At 40.2% G+C, this 17,959-nt stretch overlaps 1 protein-coding gene across 5 annotated transcripts in view; it reads right to left on the reverse strand.

Annotated features, from left to right (window-relative positions):
- The window catches only part of PARD3 (par-3 family cell polarity regulator), an 867,373-nt gene that overhangs the window by 609,160 nt on the left and 240,254 nt on the right, over positions 1–17,959 (reverse strand). For all 5 annotated transcript variants that reach the window (XM_073629882.1, XM_073629881.1, XM_073629879.1 and 2 more), the window contains exon 3: positions 10,889–11,069. In XM_073629882.1, the coding sequence (XP_073485983.1) occupies positions 10,889–11,069 (181 nt within the window). The remainder of the gene's footprint in view (positions 1–10,888; positions 11,070–17,959) is intronic.

Raw genomic sequence — 17,959 nt, forward strand, 5'->3', positions numbered from 1 at the left:
TATTTGTATCCCTAAGTACTTAAATGAGGTTACTATTTGGATAGGGGAGGTCCCTGGCAGGTCTACCTCCTGATCATCAAGCAGCATTTAAGCTGATTTAGACTAGTTTATGTTCAGGCCAGAGTAATATCCAAAACTGGAAATCATGTCCATCACAGCCTTTAAAAAGTGGCACCAGAGGGGGGGATCAGATGAGCAGAAGTTCCACTTTTGGGTGAAACTCCGCTTTAAGCACATTTACACGCGTTTAGGTGCATTGGGCTTTGTTTGTGGCAAAATGTTCCTCTCCTGAACGTACTGGCCTTGGTTGTTTTCTGTCTCTAAACATCAATGTGTTCATAGAAACAAAGGCCAACACAGATGGGCAGGAAAAAAAAAGTCAAACACCCTAAGAAAGTGGTGTTTTTGATGCCTAATGTGCACAAAGCCTTATTTAAAGTGGTTGTAGAGCCTTTTTTGTATTAAAATATCAAACATGTTGTACTTAATACACTTAAAAGCATCGCACAGAGCAGCCCTGATCCTCTTCTTCTAGGGTCCCCCACCGACGCTCCAGGCTCCTCCTCTTCATCGGTTGCCCCCATGGAAAGCTCACTCCCGAGTTCCAATACTGCGTCCATTGACACAGACAGTGGGACTCAGCCCCACCGCCCGCTCCCGTGTCACAGGATTGGATTGACAGCAGCGGGAGCTGCATGAAGGTGAAAAACCTTAAGGCTTTACAACCACTTTAAGTGACACAAACAAAATGAAGATATCAAATTTAAAAGAGAATAAGGCCAGACCTAAAAGGAAAAAAAATTCTATGCTGCCCACAAAGGGCTCTACAGGGACATAGGGAATAATTTTACAGCCATCACAGATCCTTGCAGGTACCACAGGATGCCCGCTTTTTAGGTTGTACATTTATTCTATTTCAGTAATTAAGTAGTGACATGGGATAAAAAAGGCAAACTCAGATATTGATTCTTCACAAATAAACAGAGGGAGCCCCAAAACCGGTTTCAGCCAACCATGGAGTATTCTGAAATCTTTCCCTTTTAATTAAAAAAAAAAAATTACATCCAAGCTTTGACAAAATCTTCTTAGGCACAACCAATTGTGTTATTGTTCACAATTTACTGTTGTGTATCTTATTTTATCCTTTATAACAGACATATGTTTTGCAGGAGGCATAACAATCTATATATTCTGAACATAACCATTCAGAAAAAAACATGGCTGAAAAACACCCCATTTTGTTGGCACAGTTTAAAATCTTGGCACTGCCCACAATTCTGCTATATGTGATAAGAATGGTAGCAATTTTTAATCTACATTATGTTCGGCGAAGCCAGGGACATTTGTATTCACTTTGTGTCGTCTCAAAAGATTGTGTTTCATCACATCTCTGCTTTGTAAATGTATGCAATGTGTTTCTAAACAGATTTTATCCCAGGAGACTCAATTGGAATAAATAAGAGAAATATGAAAAGGAAGACATTGAAGATTGTCTAGTTTTACAAGGTTCAGCTGAGAAAAAAAAGGGTGTAAAAGCTGTATTTACTTATTTTTTTTAATTTTAGGAAAGTCCCCAGATTCATTCCTAATGCTTGATTGAGCAGACTGGGCTTCCGTCTCTGCCTGACATCTCATTTGATCTGCCAAATTGCTCATTAGGTTTGGCAATTTTCACCTAGGCCTCATGTTTGCATTTCAGAAGGGAATGAACATCAGTTTGGCTTTAACAGTCATCAAGCTGCAAACTTCCTATCTATACCCAAGGCTAGAAAACCCACAATATTAACATTTAGTTAGTGGTGAAACATTACAGCACTTTCACAGTCTGCACGGTGTAGCAGTAACACTTATTACATGAAGCACAATAAAGACTAGTGCAAGAGACCACATTTTGGACAAACCTGGTTACCCATAAGGCCCCATTCACACCTTAGCATTTTGTAGCTTGAAGCTCAAAGCTCCAAAACACAGGAGGAGGGAAAAAAAAATCAATTATTCTCTATGGAGTTGCTTCACATCTCAACTACAAGTCATTTAAAGCCAAATGCACGAAGTTCAAAAAAGTTCTGGAGCTGTTATTGTAGCTCAAATCTGGCAGATGCGTTATTGAAGCCTCTTGTTTCATAGAAATGAATTAAAAAAGGCTTGATGCTAGTGTGTTTTGTTATACGTTTTTCTGCGCAAATGCAATAAACGAAAATAAACAATAAAGTAAATACAGTAAAACCTTGGATTGCGTGCATAATTCATTCCGGAAACATGCTTGTAATCCAAAGCAGTCGCATATCAAAGCAAATTTTCCCATAAGACATAATGGAAAAATCAGATGATATGTTCCACAACCATTTATTCATAAGTATTTAAGTTTAAAGTCCACATAAATAGATTATAGCAATGTGACCAGGTTGTGTAACCATAAAATTCACCATCCACAAATGGAAGCCTTCACAAGGGGATTAGAAGCAAGAGCCAGAAGAGCTACAGTGTATAAAAGAGAACAGAGGCGCCTCTAAGTGTAGCAATATGATTACATTTAAGGGCGGTACAACATTTAGCAACTCACATGGTTGATGATTAAGAGAGGCACATCTAAAAAGTCATCAAAAGTATGCAGGCATCCGGGGTAAAGCTGTTCACATAGACCATCCTCCACACTGCCGCCTCTCACTGCTGTCAGTCTGCAATCGTGACCGGGAAGTCAACCCTGCAGTAGAACAATCTGAAAGCGAGGCTTGAAGCGCTCGTGGAGCGCAGCATGGATGGGACGACGTTGATGGCGGTGCAGAGGACGGTCTACGTGGACAGCTTTACCCCGGATTCCTGCATATTTAGATGTGACTGTTTTATTCATCAACCATGTGACTTGCTAAATGTTGTACCTTCATTAAATGTAACCATATTGCTACACTTAGAGGTGCCTCTATTCTTTTAAAGACATTGCTCGTTTATCAAGTGAAAATTTATTTTTAAAAATGCGCTGGTCTTTACTCTCAAGCCAAGGTTTTACTGTAAACAAATTAAATAAAAAACCCTTAATCCTAATATTAACCCTTAATCCTATTAACCCCAACTCTCATATTAACCCCTAAGCTAACAGAACAAACTAAGTACATAGAAAAACAATAAACAAATCCCTTACAAAAATCTAAAAGTAATCAAAAGAAGTTTGGGGCTGTATTAGCCCAAAACTGTTACTACTATAACTGCCTGTATATTTCAGGTGTTTTAATTTTATTCATTAAAACACTTTTTTGTGCAGCAATCCCTCTTGATATTTTCTATAAGCCCTTGGGAAGGCTTGATTGCTTTTGCACATACTACTGTGACCGATGTGCACCTCACCCTTTGATTGATATATAGAGATAGATAGACACGTGCAGCTACAGAGGTCAGTGTTTAAAGAGGTTCACTTTATAGTGGCCAACTACAAGAAGGGCTTTTTTTTAACGGAAATGAAAACTCGAAATTAAATACTATACCCTTTGAATATAAAAAAAAAAAAAAAGGACTAGTGACTAGACCCAATAGTAAAATAAGTGTGTATACAAATCATCCATTTAGTACAGTCAACTTTGCATTTTTTTGTTTTATAATCATTATGTATTAAATAATAATTTGACTTTTTATGTACTTGTCTATTTATAATTACCATCACAATCCTGGGCGCAGATAGCCATGTTAAAAACTTTCTGTCCTCCTGTTCCAACAATCCTCACTGTGCAGAACAGGACAGCTTTTCTCCTGAAAACATCCCCACTAGCACAGGTTAGCCATATTCTACAGCAGAGGTCTCCAATCTGCAGCCGTTTATTTGCCCTTATCCGGCCCTTGAGCCATTATTCCTGCCACAAACAATGCAGCACTATTCCTTCCACTGACACCAACGATGGGGCATAATTCCTTCCACTGACAACAAAAATGGGGCACTATTAGGCCACTGACACCAACTATTTCTCCCCCTAATACCAAAGATCGGGCATGGTTTACTCCCACTGGGCACAGTCTGGCCCCCCTAAAGTCTGAAGGACAGTAAACTGCCCATTCTTTTGGAAAGTTTGGAGACCCCTGTTGTACAGGATGGCTGGAAAACAGCTCACCGACAAGAATAAGTGGGACTGCCACACATATGCACAAAAGGAAAAGCTGGGGAGGATGTTTTCAGGAGAAAGGCGACATCAGGCAGGGCTGCACAGGTAAGACTTCTGGAAAAGGGAGGAAGGCAAGTACAGTATTTAACAAGGCACGCACACTCAGGGGGGTTGAAGAATTAACTAAAAGTGAATTTGTCCTTTAAAAGAAAAACAATACAGTTGTCTTAACAGTCACTGCTTTATTACAGGTATTTAATTGACAAAACGGTGCTTAGTGAACACTATATTTCAGTGGACCAAAATACCATAGGAAAAGTTTGGCGTGTAAGCCATACTACATTTATCAATGGCTAACCTGGCTGGCACAAGAGTACTGCAGTAAAATACTATGAAAAAAATAAATAAAATTTCCCTAAATGATCCTTTTAAAATTCAACTCAGTTACAGCCACTGATCAGAAGTGCTAGGGTCTGGTCTGGATCTAAAAAATGCCCCTTTTACGCAAGATGCATTCTACAGCCTGTTCTTTCAAACTAAAATTATGCAGGTTGCGTAAAAGCCTTTATTATAATCTCTTTAAAATACTCTTGCTTTTGTACCATGCTAAATTAACCAATAGTCTTTGAACGGAGGAAAAAAACAGTCAAGGTTGTGTACAGCTATACTATTCTCATATGAATTGCTAAAACATCCAAGAGTACACATCTCCAGCCAATGTGGCCTGATTTGCCTGATCAGAGCGAAGAGATAAGTGCTCAGGTGCTTTATTGTCTGGATAATCCGTCCTCAAATCTATAATTACAAAATTAATTTAGCTAAGCCTGAATCCCATCATTTTGATGATCAAACACAATATACTCTGAATATCTTCTGGGTTAACCAACCTTACATGTGCTGGTGTCCAAGGATACAAAAACAGCATTCTAGCATTAGAATGCCCCATCGCAATCCCAAATGGCATGCAGACAGTCGTAAAATGATTTAAATTGCATTTTCTACTTTCCATTAAAAATAGGCTCAACACCTTTGAGCCCGGGTTCACACTGAGCTATGGGAATGAATTTTATTCCCACATGTCAGTCCCGATTTTGGACGATTTTTGAGACATCTGGGCAGGTTTCTGCACAGATTTCAATGTAAATCACAGCCCAAAATCGCAAAAAGTAGTACAGAAAATGCTTTTTCAAATCGGTGCAGTGCCGCAGATGTGGCATCGCACCAATTAGGACAGTGCCATTGACGGCAATTACCGCCGATTTGTCAAAACGCTCCAGTGTGAACCAGGGCTCAAGGAAATCTTTACCTGGGAAAAAAAAAAATGCTAGAAAGAAGGATTGATGCAAAAAAAGACATACTATGTCTCTTCTGCAATAAAAGCTTCTTGCAAACTTCTTTGGCATGTAAACTGGGCTTCACATGAGCAGCTCAGTGTACACACATGGAGCGCCCTAGTGGCACGATGAATAAACATGGAAGGAAGTTTCGCAATTCCAAGTCTGCCAGTCAAGATGGCCGAAGATGCGGAAACACATCTTGCTAAGATGTCAGGGGTGAAGAGGGTACCCACACATGTTACACTGGGGGGAGTATAGGAGACTTTAGTTCGACATTAAGACAAAACTGTCAGAGCAGAAATGTGGGGGCTTACAATGTGGATCTCTTCAGCAAAATGTGTTCCGCCTGGCTGTTACATTAACGTGTTGACTTTAATATGTCCTCCGTTATTAAGTAAGAACAATTACACAGACCAGGAAAAGGCAGACAAATGTCCTAGGTCTCCAAATGCATATTTGTTTTCAGTCCACGACTCAATATATGATCACGCAATCTAAATATTGGCCAGTTCAGCAGGAACCAGCCAACATTCAGATAGTTACCTGTCTGTGTGTACAGCTGCCCGTCTGACAGAAGCTGGTCTCACATACGGCTTCTGTTGAATGGACATGCTGGAAAACCAGCAGCCAATCAGCGCTGGTAGCCAATAGCTGTTAGTGCCGACCAGTGTGTTCTGGCCATTGGGGGCAGGGGCTACAGCCCTTCTGTCAGAACTCAATAGCTCAGTGGAAGTGTTTGCCACACTAAAGTCGTATAGTTAGTTTGGCCACATCGCTCTGGGTTGAACTTTAAAAAAAAAAAAAAAAAAAAATGAACATGTGCATTAGGCTGAAATCAGCGTTTCAACTCCAGTCCTCAAGGCACCCCAACAGGTCATGTTTTCAGGCTACCCATTATTTTGCACAGGTCACAGGTGATTTGATCAGTTTCACTGCCTTATTAATTACCACGGGCATTTTATCTGAGGGAAATCCTGAAAACATGACCTGTTGGGGTGCCTTGAGGACTGGAGTTGAGAAACACTGGCTTAAAGAGACTGCAGTCTGCTCACATAATTTGTAATAAAAACATCTTTGCTATTCTGAAGCTTCCCTCCAACCACTTTGGATATATATATAGATATATATATATATATATATATATATATCTATATAGATATATATAGATATATATAGATAGATATATATAGATATATCTATATAGATATCTATATATATCTATATAGATAGATCTGTACTTGCCAAATATGCTGCAGAAATCTCCCTCCACAGAGTCTGGCTGCCACCATCTTAACTGTGGGCAGCTGAAGCCTGTTCACTTCCTGGATTTACACACACACACCTCCAGCTCTGCAGCTCTCATTGGCCCTCTTATGACTTACCCCCTTCCCTTCCTGGCAAACTCTCAGGAGAGAGAGTGCTGTGCATGATGTCATAAGCCTAGGCTAATGACCAAACAAGAAACAGGAAGTGGGCTGTACAAGGTATTTACTGGCAGAAAAAAAAGTTTTACTATTCAAAGTTAAAAAAGCAAGGGCAGAAGATTTAATAGATGGAAAGATGAAAAAAATGACTGAAGTTCCGCTTTAAGTTATTGAGTTCTGTACTAACTAGGCCACTACTATGTTTTAGAAGGTGATTCCAACAAAGGCAGCCTCACATGAAAGGTTTCCTTTAAGCATAATGACAGTTTAATTTAAGGCCCCTTTCACACATATGGACCGTTTGTCCGTTTTTCATCCATCCATTGACGGATGAAAAACGGACATCAATGCATTCCTATGGAAAAAGGGATGACAATGGATGATCATTGATTTTCATCCGCTTCCGTAAGCATCCGTCTTTTTAAATGGATGAAAGCCCTATTTTTCATCCGTCAAAAAAACAGATCGGACGAAAAACGGATGTAAACTGACAAACGGTCAGTTTTTCATCCGTCTTTGCATCGGTAGTAGATGTAAAAAAAACTGATGAGAAACGGATGAACTGAACTGATGAAATGAATGGTCCGTATGTGTGAAAGGACCCTTGAGGGCCTTTCACACATACCGACCGTTCATTTCATTAGTTCAGTTTATCCAGTTTTCATCAGTTCAGTTACCACCTCCCCAAAACCCATAAAGGGCTCACCCCCTTACAAGGTAGACCTATAATAGTGGGCATAGGGTCTTCTCAATGAAAGGTTGGGCCAATAGCTGGATGGTGAGGTTTGTGCTATCATCAACAAATACCTACCTACCCTCTGTGTTGATGATGTATGTGTGAACATCTTGCATAACGGCATCAACATAGTACCCAGAAAGGGCACTAACACTAGGACACTCCCCGTCACCCAGTTTTTATGATAAGACTGGCAACCAGTCATTTACTTGGCTCTATTTCAAAGGAAATTTCAAATGTGGGTCGTCAGGATGTGCCTGCTCTGGCCATGTTCTGGGGAGAAATATGTTTAGGGCGTCACCCAACCAGATGGAATATGAAATCAGGTCCTTTTATAATTGTAACACAAGTTATGTTATATATCTAGTTACTTGTGACATTTGCTATATGCAATATGTTGGTAGGACTACGATACGTCTGCAAGACCATTTCTAAGAACATATACAGTGTAGTCAAAAATAAGGGAGCCAACATAGCCAAACACTATAAAGAGAGCCATGATGGTAACATCAAGGCTTTGAAAGTGCAGGTTATAGAAAAAGTGTGTGCAGCAAAAAAAAAAAAAAAAAAGGTGGGAGGTGATATCTTCTGGATGTTATGTCGAAGGGAGGTGTTCTGGATACACCGGCTCCAGACTTGCATCCCTTCAGGTGTCAACTTTGAGTGGGATGTTAGCCACTATCATGATTAGATACCTTCCATATTGTTGTGGACCCACTTTGGCTAGAGATGTTATGATTCTCGCCATTTGTTGATCCATACGATGTTCCCCACTCTTCCTTCGCCCGTAAATGTTCAAAATTGGTTATTATATACAATTAACTGACCATTTATAACAGCGGGTTAATGGGACTGTGGACATTGTTTGTATTTAGTATTTAGGGGATGTCTTTTGTGGAGTATTTTTCTATGGCTATAGGTTGGGGTCACCATGTGGTGTGCCAGGGGAAATGTTGCCTTTTAGTCTTATCGGTTTTAACATAGTAGTTTCGATTAGCACCACATACTCCACATCTTCCCATTTAGAGATCTTTTTTGTTCTTGTGCGTCCACAATATCAAACGGATTTATTTATTTTATGATATTGGGATGTGTTTTTTTCTTTTTTGTCTTTCCTTCTTATTTTTATATACAAATTGCTAGATAATATATATATATATAATGGAATCTTATATTTTATCAATATAGGACACTATTTCTCTAGTAATTTATTTATACTTCTCATTCATATATTTGGGTTAGTTTCTATTATTCTCAATATTATGCTATTTGTCATTTACATTTTTCTCCATTACACTTTAACAAATTTATACTTATATTTATACTTATATTGTATGACTATTATAACAATCTTTGGCGGTGTTATTTTTTATATTATTATATATTTTTTTGTATGAAATGTACATGTTATGCCATGTTGTCATATGGTAACACAGAGGTATGGTTATGCAGTTGTATTAGGATTGCCTTGTCAGACATTCGGCACAGCTGATTGCATTATCCCGCACCTGTGTGTGGGGGGGTGGAGCATTTATATGCTCGGTGCTTCAATTAAGCTGTAGGTTTGAAGTACTGAGGTCAGTGTGAAACGCACGCGTCACCTCCTGGGTTCGGACACTCTGTCTTTATTGGCTGTTTATTGCTAGTTTTTTGGAGTAAAATGGTTGGAACGTTCCTGTGGTGTGCCTAGCAGAAAGTGGATTTTCCCACTGGGTTGAATACCGCTTTAATGTTAAAGGGTAACTCCACTTTCGTGTGGATAAAAAATTACAATAAAGAAAAAATAATATAGCATATACAATTACGACAAAAGATATATTATGATTGAATGTTATTAAAAATTATCTTTCCTTTTTAAACTGCATCTGTAATTTCCTGAAAATGCAATGCAATATGGCTACCTGGAGGTGTTCTGTACAAAGAATGTGTACAGAACGTCCCCCAGAAACAATGTCCTGCTTGTGTGATTGGCTCACCAATTTTCCCAGAATTATGCCCTAAGATACAAGTCAGATTTCAGGCATCCCCTGCAACAAAAACTTCATTTTTGATGAGCTACTTCCAATAGGAAATCACATCTAAAAGGGATACAGGCTCAGCAACTTTCCTCATTCGAGCCCTGCAGGTGCATAGCTGATTGATAATTAGGAAACCACTCCCATTAGATGTATTTTCCCACATGGACACAGAAAAACACAGGGATTTCTTCAATATAACAAAAAGGTAGGAATCTGCAACAAAGCTTGTTAAAATCCTTGCAATGTACATAGATCACCCAACAAGGAAATGTTTTTTTCTCAACAAAAGTGGGGTTATGCTATAAATGCTGTCAATTCCACTAATATTTCTATGTAAATCTTCACCTAAATAACGCCCCCCCCATCGCCTCAGTCAAGAAGATGTGAATAAAAGCACAACTAATGAGGACTCCTCCCTCTCCCAGTCTCAGTGCTACTGTAGAGTGGTTAAAAAAGATAAAATTAATTCAAATCCAAAAATTTATACAAGGTGCATTTACTTTAATAAATACAAAACAGAATATATTGTGGTTTTAGCTGATATCTGGAGTTCTGCGTTATAGAAAAATCAAGTCTTAACCTACTTTAGCTCCAGCCACAAAACCTGAAATGTACTACCCAAAAAAGAAAATGGTCTTCACACTAAATTTTATTCATATGTACAGTTATGTCATGTCAATGTTTTCCAAAACTCAAATAGTTATATCTTACTAGTAATAGGTCTATGTTTATGGAGATGTATGCTACTAGAGACCAATCTCCAGCAGAAAACAGCAATAAAAAAATACTTCTGTATTGGGATTGCTGTTCTATTTTTCATAAAACTGCTTTCTTTTTAAAGAAGAGATGTGCTGAGAGAACTATTATGAGGAGCAACTTAAGGTAGATGTCAGGCAAAAAAAAAATATTTTTTTTAACCTTTGTACAGAGTCGGAACTTGAACCTCTAATCGGGTATATATTGCTACCTATGTCATTGCTGGGAACATTCACCTTTTGTATTTGTCTTGGTGGTTGTAGTAACCAAGACACAAGGTGGTAATAGGAAATCCAAAATTATAAAATGGTTACTAGAACAGAATGTAAGGGGAAATCTTCCAAATGGGACATCTGTTCCGGTGACAGTTGTCTAACAGGGGGTTTCCCCTCAACTGAGACAGACTGCCTCTCAATTATTATTTTTTTGGGACAATTCCTACTTTGATTTTAAAAATATTTAGTAATGTTTATTTATCGTTTAGGTATCTAACTCCAGATTCCATTGAGCAAACCTGAAGAACACTTACTTGTTCGCAGGACTGAGGGGGTAACCTCGATTTCACTTGTTGCCTGGTAAGGTTGGAAGGCAGACATGCTGTTCGTTCCAAGCTCGCTGCCAAATATCTCGGGGCTCTGAGTGCCAGTGGAACTGGCACTTGTGCCATCTCCCCCATGATGTGGATCTTGTTCTTCATAAATCGCTACAAGCTGTTGTCGGAAGAAAATACAACCTGTCATTTTTATGAAGTAGAAAGCGCAGTCCAAGAACAATGAAAACAGACACTTTGCAATTAAAGCTACTAAACAGGGAGACCGCTAACAGATTATTGATTATTAAAAACAATATACTCATCATCATCTTCAAAGTGGAATACCATAGAAATATTCTACAACTGCTTCTGTATATATCAATGTATTCAATAAACCTGACTTACATCTCAACTTGAAATGTAAAATACCATTCTGAGCATGTAGGGTCCCAGATTTTTTTTTTTTTGTAAAATCCTTGGCAGTATGCTCCTTTTCTTTAAATGCCCATGTACGTTAAAAGGCATGAGGTCTTGAATATAGTTCCATGTCTTACTTCTAGTATCCATGCTCAGAACAGCAGCCATGTTGATATCTGATAAATGTTCATTTTATTCAAAAATCAAGAAAGTTTACAGAGTATGAGGTCACTGAACTAAATGAGCAGTTAAACAACCTTCATTTTCATAGTCGTAACATCACTTTTCCCTTACTGCATTTGCACAGGGAATCTTATTGTTTCTGTGCAGTCCAATCGGCATCAGGGTTAGATCCTGTGCACTTAGTATTAGAACTGGTCTGACACACTGCTTTCTCATGTCTGTAATAGAAGCCTATGTGAAGACACTTGTGCTGAATGGTGAGGCTTTTACTTAGCTCTGCCAACGTAGAGCAATGAAGTAGGAAGGTAGGAAAGCATTACCCAACAAAATAGTCACATGTGGCAGTAAAGGACAAAATAAAAGAAAAAAAATGAGTAACACTTCCTATTGGAGCTTAATAAGATAAACAAAAAGGTTAGGGTTGTCCCGATACCGATACTAGTATCAGTATCGGCACCGATACCGAGCATTTGCCCAAGTACTTGTACTCGGGCAAATGCTCCCGATGCTTCCCCGATACCTAGAGGACAGCTGTGATCGGCGCGTGGGGGAGTTACAAGATTCTCCCCCAGCGGCTTTCACCAGCTTTAGTGACATACAGCGGTGATCTCTCACCGCTGACTGTCACTGCATCCTCCTCCGTGCCCCCTCCTTTCCTCTGTGCCTCTCCGCTGTCCCCTGCATTCCTCTCTCCTTATCTGTCCCCCTCCATTCTCCCCCTCCGTTCCTCTCTCCTTATCTGTCCCCCTCCATTCTCCCCCTCTGTTCCTCTCTCCTTATCTGTCCCCCTCCATTCTCCCCCTCCGTTCCTCTCTCCTTATCTGTCCCCCTCCGTTCTCCCCCTCCGTTCCTCTCTCCTTATCTGTTCCCCTCCGTTCTCCCCCTCCGTTCCTCTCTCCTTATCTGTCCCCCTCCATTCTCCCCCTCCGTTCCTCTCTCCTTATCTGTCCCCCTCCGTTCTCCCCCTCCGTTCCTCCGTCCTCCCCCTCCTTCCTTTGTGTATGGATAGAGTCAGCTGACTCTGTCCATTCACATAACTGAAACATTGTAATCACCTGTGATTAGGTTGTGTCAGTTTATGAATGGAGAGAAGCCGCTGTCTTCTCTCCATTCATTCTCAGTGCAGCTGACGCTGCAGAGAAAGGGACTGGGGAATCTCTATCCTCTGTCTCTTTCTCTGTCTCAAGGGGGAGATATCAGAGGTCTGTTAAGACCCCTGATATCTCACCAAAGCCCCCCAAAAGGGCTTATTAAAAAACAAAAAAACAAATAAAACAATAAAGAATAAAAAAATATTATTGTAAAAAATACCATTCACCACCCCCCCACCCCCCAAAAAAATAGCAAAAAAAAAAAGTCACGTGACATTAAAAAAAAAGTATCGGTAATCGGTATCGGCGAGTACTTGAAAAAAAGTATCGATACTTGTACTCGGTCCTAAAAAAGTGGTATCGGGACAACCCTAAAAAAGGTAATAAAAACGTAAAATAATCAAAGCTGACCATAAACAATCCAAACTTCTCCCAAACAGATGGTCACTGATCCACTGTTCAGGCTATCATTGGCCTGCTTATTATTAAACAAGATTTATATAGCGCCAACAGTTTGCGCAGAGCTTTACAATGTAAAGGGGAGACGGTACAATTACAATACAGTTCAATACAAAAGGAATAAGAGGGTCCTGCTTAGAAGTCTCTTAGATGGCAATAAAAAGTCATAAAAAAAAAATGGATTTACACTTTTGGCACATTCATTTTTAATGATCCATATAACGAAGCTGTCATGGATGTGTGTGTACTTCCTCAAGCTAAAAAGTGTCACTCTTTTTCATGTTACAAAGTTAGTTGGTATGCAGCAAGAAGTGGAACTGAAGGTGTTAAAATGTGTTTGCACATCTTCAGTCAATAATGTAAGTTGCACTAGAAAGAATGAGGGTCTCTGCACTACCAGAGACATGGAGTGGCATTGGCCTATCTATATAGAAAACATTAAGCCGGCCATGGATGGTGCAAATGTCTTTCCTGCAACCATGGGTTGCAAGGCAATATCATAATGTGCTAGTATGCACTACATACTAGCACATTATGAGAGACTTCCCTTAAAACAAAGCCCTCCAGTGGCGGGATGTCACCGCTGCAGAGGCTTCCATCTTCATCTGGTCTTCCTTCCAGGTTCTTGGTCTATTGGAGAGGACAGTGATTAGATCTAGCAGCTATAGCAGCGACAAGCGATAATCGCAAGTGAATCTGACAGGCTGGTTGTACCCAAGTTGATCGATCAATGTGGTACATTCAACCTGCCCATACATGATTTGAATATCGGCCATTCCTGCTGAACCGGCTGAAATTGGAATCATCTATGGCCGGCCTTAAACATACACGTCTCAGTACAGGCTTTTTATTACTCAGTTCATGCATGATATTTATTTTGTATTTACATTCTGTAATTAGGTACCTAAATGCAGTAATTGAAGACCATCACAATTAGCATGCTAAGAGTCCTGGAATGTTCCCATTGATTACTCCCTGTCCAATCATCCTGAGAAGTAATAGACTTTACAAGGATCACTGCAATCTGCCTCACTCAAATCATTCCACTGTCACATATGCTACAATGGAAAATGAGATGAAGCAGCTGGACAGCCAAACTAGTCAAAATTGCTCTAATGTGATCATTTTTTTTTGTAAGAAGAAAATTATGGAAAGACAGAGACCAGACCAGAAAAAACAACGTGAAATTTGTCATACACAGTATTACACTTGGGTATACAACATTCCAGGACAGGATATACACTGTCAGGAAGATTGCCCAGACTAGGAACACATATTGCTTCGGAGGAAGACTGAGGAAAAGATCAAAGCTTGTATGAGAAGGAAAAAAAAATAAAAAATCAAGGAGAACATGTTACCTGTATCAAGCCCTGTGAGTGGGCATTAAAGTCATGGTAATGGTTATATCATTTATGTTCTGCCAACAGATAGACTTCAGGTGTTGCACAGTTTCAAAAAGAATGATCACATAACAATAATCCAAAGACTAACATTCAAAACGAAGCAGCACTTAACATTTTGAAAAATGCATAGGGCAGGTATCACTAAATGGCAGACCGCGGTCCAGATGCGGATTAAAGTCACTGACCGGAACCGGACTGTTCTTCCCCGCACCCTCGCCATTGTCATTTTCACAGTAGTGCAAAAGGTGGGAAGCACAGCAGCAATGAACAAAGTGTGGGTGTGGGAGCTGCCCATTATGTGTCACTTACCTGAAACCGAAGCCTGCGATGTAACCGCTGTCCCCACTAGCAGCGGGTGTCCATCTTCACCCCTCTTCCTTCAGAGGCCGCGAGTTGCGTGAAGTCACTCCTGCGCATGAACGCGGAAGCCACCAGCCATGGCATGACCCCTTTAGAAACAGCACGATCTGCCCTTTCTACAGTCCGCATGCCCCATAGACATCGGCGCACAGCTTTATTGTAACCATCCCCTAGACTGTGGAGATTTAGGAGATATTTCCAGCACCTACAGGTAAGCCTTAATATACGCTTACCTGTAGGTAAAAGTGGTTGTACACGGGTGTACAACCACTTTAACTTTAAAAGTTAACCATCAGGTCATTGATTGCTGGGACGTAGGATGTCCTAGCAACCAATCGCCAGCAAGTTAACATTTAAGTGATCTCCAGCAACTCCCGCCACCCACCGTCTAGTACTGCTATGTCTCCCACCCTCCGCTTTGTTTGCCTGTGTGAGGTAGGAGAGTGAAGGGGCTATGACAAGGCTATGAGATTTTTTTTTTGGGGGGGGGTTGTTGGATTGGTGATGTAAAGGGGCAAAGGAGGACACTGCTGTGGGGGGTGATGGGGGGGTGGAGGGGTGATGTGAACAGGGGTAGGACGACACCACTGTGGGGGGGGGGCATCTTTGTTGTGAAAGCAGGGGCTGTGAATGAAGCAAGTTAGGGAGATGTGATGGCGGTTTAGAAGACTACAGTGAAGGAGATGATGTAAATGGGGAACTGTAGTGTGAAGAAAGGGGGTGTTATGTAAAGGGAAGATAGTGATATGCAGGGGGGCTGAGGACGCTAATGTAAAAATGTGATTGAGATATAGGAGGAGAGCTACTGTGATGTGAAGGATCTAAGTCATTGCACAAATGTGATTCAGACTTTTGCTGTAAGAAAATTTTTCTGACAGGGCTTTGGTGAATTTTAATTGAATACCCCTTGCATAAGGCATTAATGACATACTGCATATCTGTCCAAAGAGTGAAAGAATGTTCATTATCACTGTATGAATCTGTAAGGACAACAAGCCATAAGCTGGCATACTTGCCCGATGCAAATATCTTTAAACGTTTCTCATCAATCCTAAACAGGTAAGTATATGTTTATTTAAAAAAAAAAAAAAACACGAGGGTTTACAACCCCTTTATTGTCAGAATCACAGTAAAATGCACTAACAAACAGCCATAAACAGGCTGACCTATTGCCATCCCCAACAGTTTGTGTTAGTTAAAAGTGGCATTCTAGGAAAAACTTTTTTTTAACTTTTGGATAAATGGGGAGTGGAGGCAAGCCTAGTCATATGCAGAAATATAAGCCCTTTGGTGGCACCTTTGTGACAGATATGGGTGGAAACCTAGACCACAAAAGGTATACCAACATTTGCCAGCTATGCATCTACAGTGATCAGGCTGCGTTGTGGCTAACTTTTAATGGCCAGTCCGCCAAAATGAGACTTCCCAACGACTTGGCAGTTTTGGGCGTTCCTGCCTACTTTTCTATGTTGCAGCTCACCCTGTTGCTATCTCCTACTTAGTCTGCCTTTAGGTGATCACTGAAAACGTATCTCTTCAGGTAAGCCTATCCGGCCTCACTCAAAAAAAATGGAATTTCTTCCTCCAGATATTACCTTTTTTATCACTTCCCAAGCTGTGATCTGTGTGTCTATGGACACAAGCCCGCACAAGTTCCCCCATAGCAAGCGGCTTGCAATGGGGGGCACTAGGTTGGGCGAGGAGTCAGGAGCCTTGGTGAGGGACCCCAGAAGAGGAAGATCAGGTCTGCTCTGTGCAAAACCATTGCACAGAGTAGGTAAGTATAACATTTGTTTTTTTTGTTTTTTTTTTTAAATAAGTTTACAATCACTTTAAGAACATTTCCACAGCAGGTGCAAAGTAAAACCTGAATATACTAAATTTAACATTTCTTTCCTTTCATTTTTTTTTTTTTATAAAATTGGCAGCAGTGATTGACAGAATGGCATAAGATGCAGGGTAAATATGGATTCTAATCTATAAAGCTGATCAGTCAAGCTTATCCTTCACTGCTTGTGCTTTAGCCAGCTTCTAAAAGGAAAACATCACTACCATGTTGGAATCCATTCATAGCCCCCTTATGTAGCTCATGCACAATGCTGAACAGGGCTAAAGAAATACACAGACTTTGTAAAATGTAACCACATGCTTTTTTTCATCTGTGCTGTTTGAGTGAAACTGCCAATGAGACATGTTTTATGGTTCACAGCCAAAATGAAAATTCTGTCATAAGAATATTGAAGAAAAGACCCAGTAGACAGCAAAGAAATCTTAGAACAACATACTAAATATAAAACGAATCCACATTAGCCTCAACAGAACACAAAGGAGTATATTTCCTAAAGCCGGAGAGTGCAAAATCAGGCTCACTGCTACATAGAAACCAACCAGCTTCTAACCTCACCTTGTTTAATTAAGCTTTGGCAATAAAACCTGGAAGCCGATTGGTTTTTATGCAGAAAAGAGCCCGATTATGCACTCTCTAGCCTTAGTAAATAACCCTCAAAGGTTTACATATACATAATACATGTTACAATTATCCTTTATTTGGCAAAGACTACCTGAAGTGTAGCACAGTTTTACATATTTATAAAGCAGAAATTTATACATTTTACAAGTTTACAAATATTCATTGTTGGATGGTTCCAAGAAACCTCAACATTTGGATAAGAGTTTACTAAATATGGTGCAATAGGTAATGTAAGTGAGCCAATTGGCTGCTACGGAACACCAATATCCTACACTTCCGGCCACATCTCATTTGTCCTAAAGGCTATTTGCTTCAGAACTGCTTTTTTCCTCATGCAGGTTAATATAAATGTAAAAGCAGCTTGAGGCAGCTTAGGAGGTCGTCAGACTTAAGCCTGATACACACTATTAATCTTTATCCATTCAACCCAGCAGGCTGAAGGAAAAGAAACTGAAGCGATTGGGTGGAGATACAGTACTATCTGATGTTAGTACAGCGATCTCCCCTGCCAGAACACGCCGGTCAGTGCTCCAAGCCATTGGCTGAGAGCGCTGATCAGATGCTGATTGGCAGAGCTTTTTCCGTCATGCCCCTTCGACAGAAGCTGGACCGGCTGCCATACACACGGGCCAAACATCAGCCAGTTTCTATTGAACCGGTTGATGCCGCCAAATATTCGGTCTGT

This window comes from Aquarana catesbeiana, linkage group LG05 (assembly GCF_042186555.1).
Source record: "Aquarana catesbeiana isolate 2022-GZ linkage group LG05, ASM4218655v1, whole genome shotgun sequence".
NCBI lineage: Eukaryota > Metazoa > Chordata > Amphibia > Anura > Ranidae > Aquarana > Aquarana catesbeiana.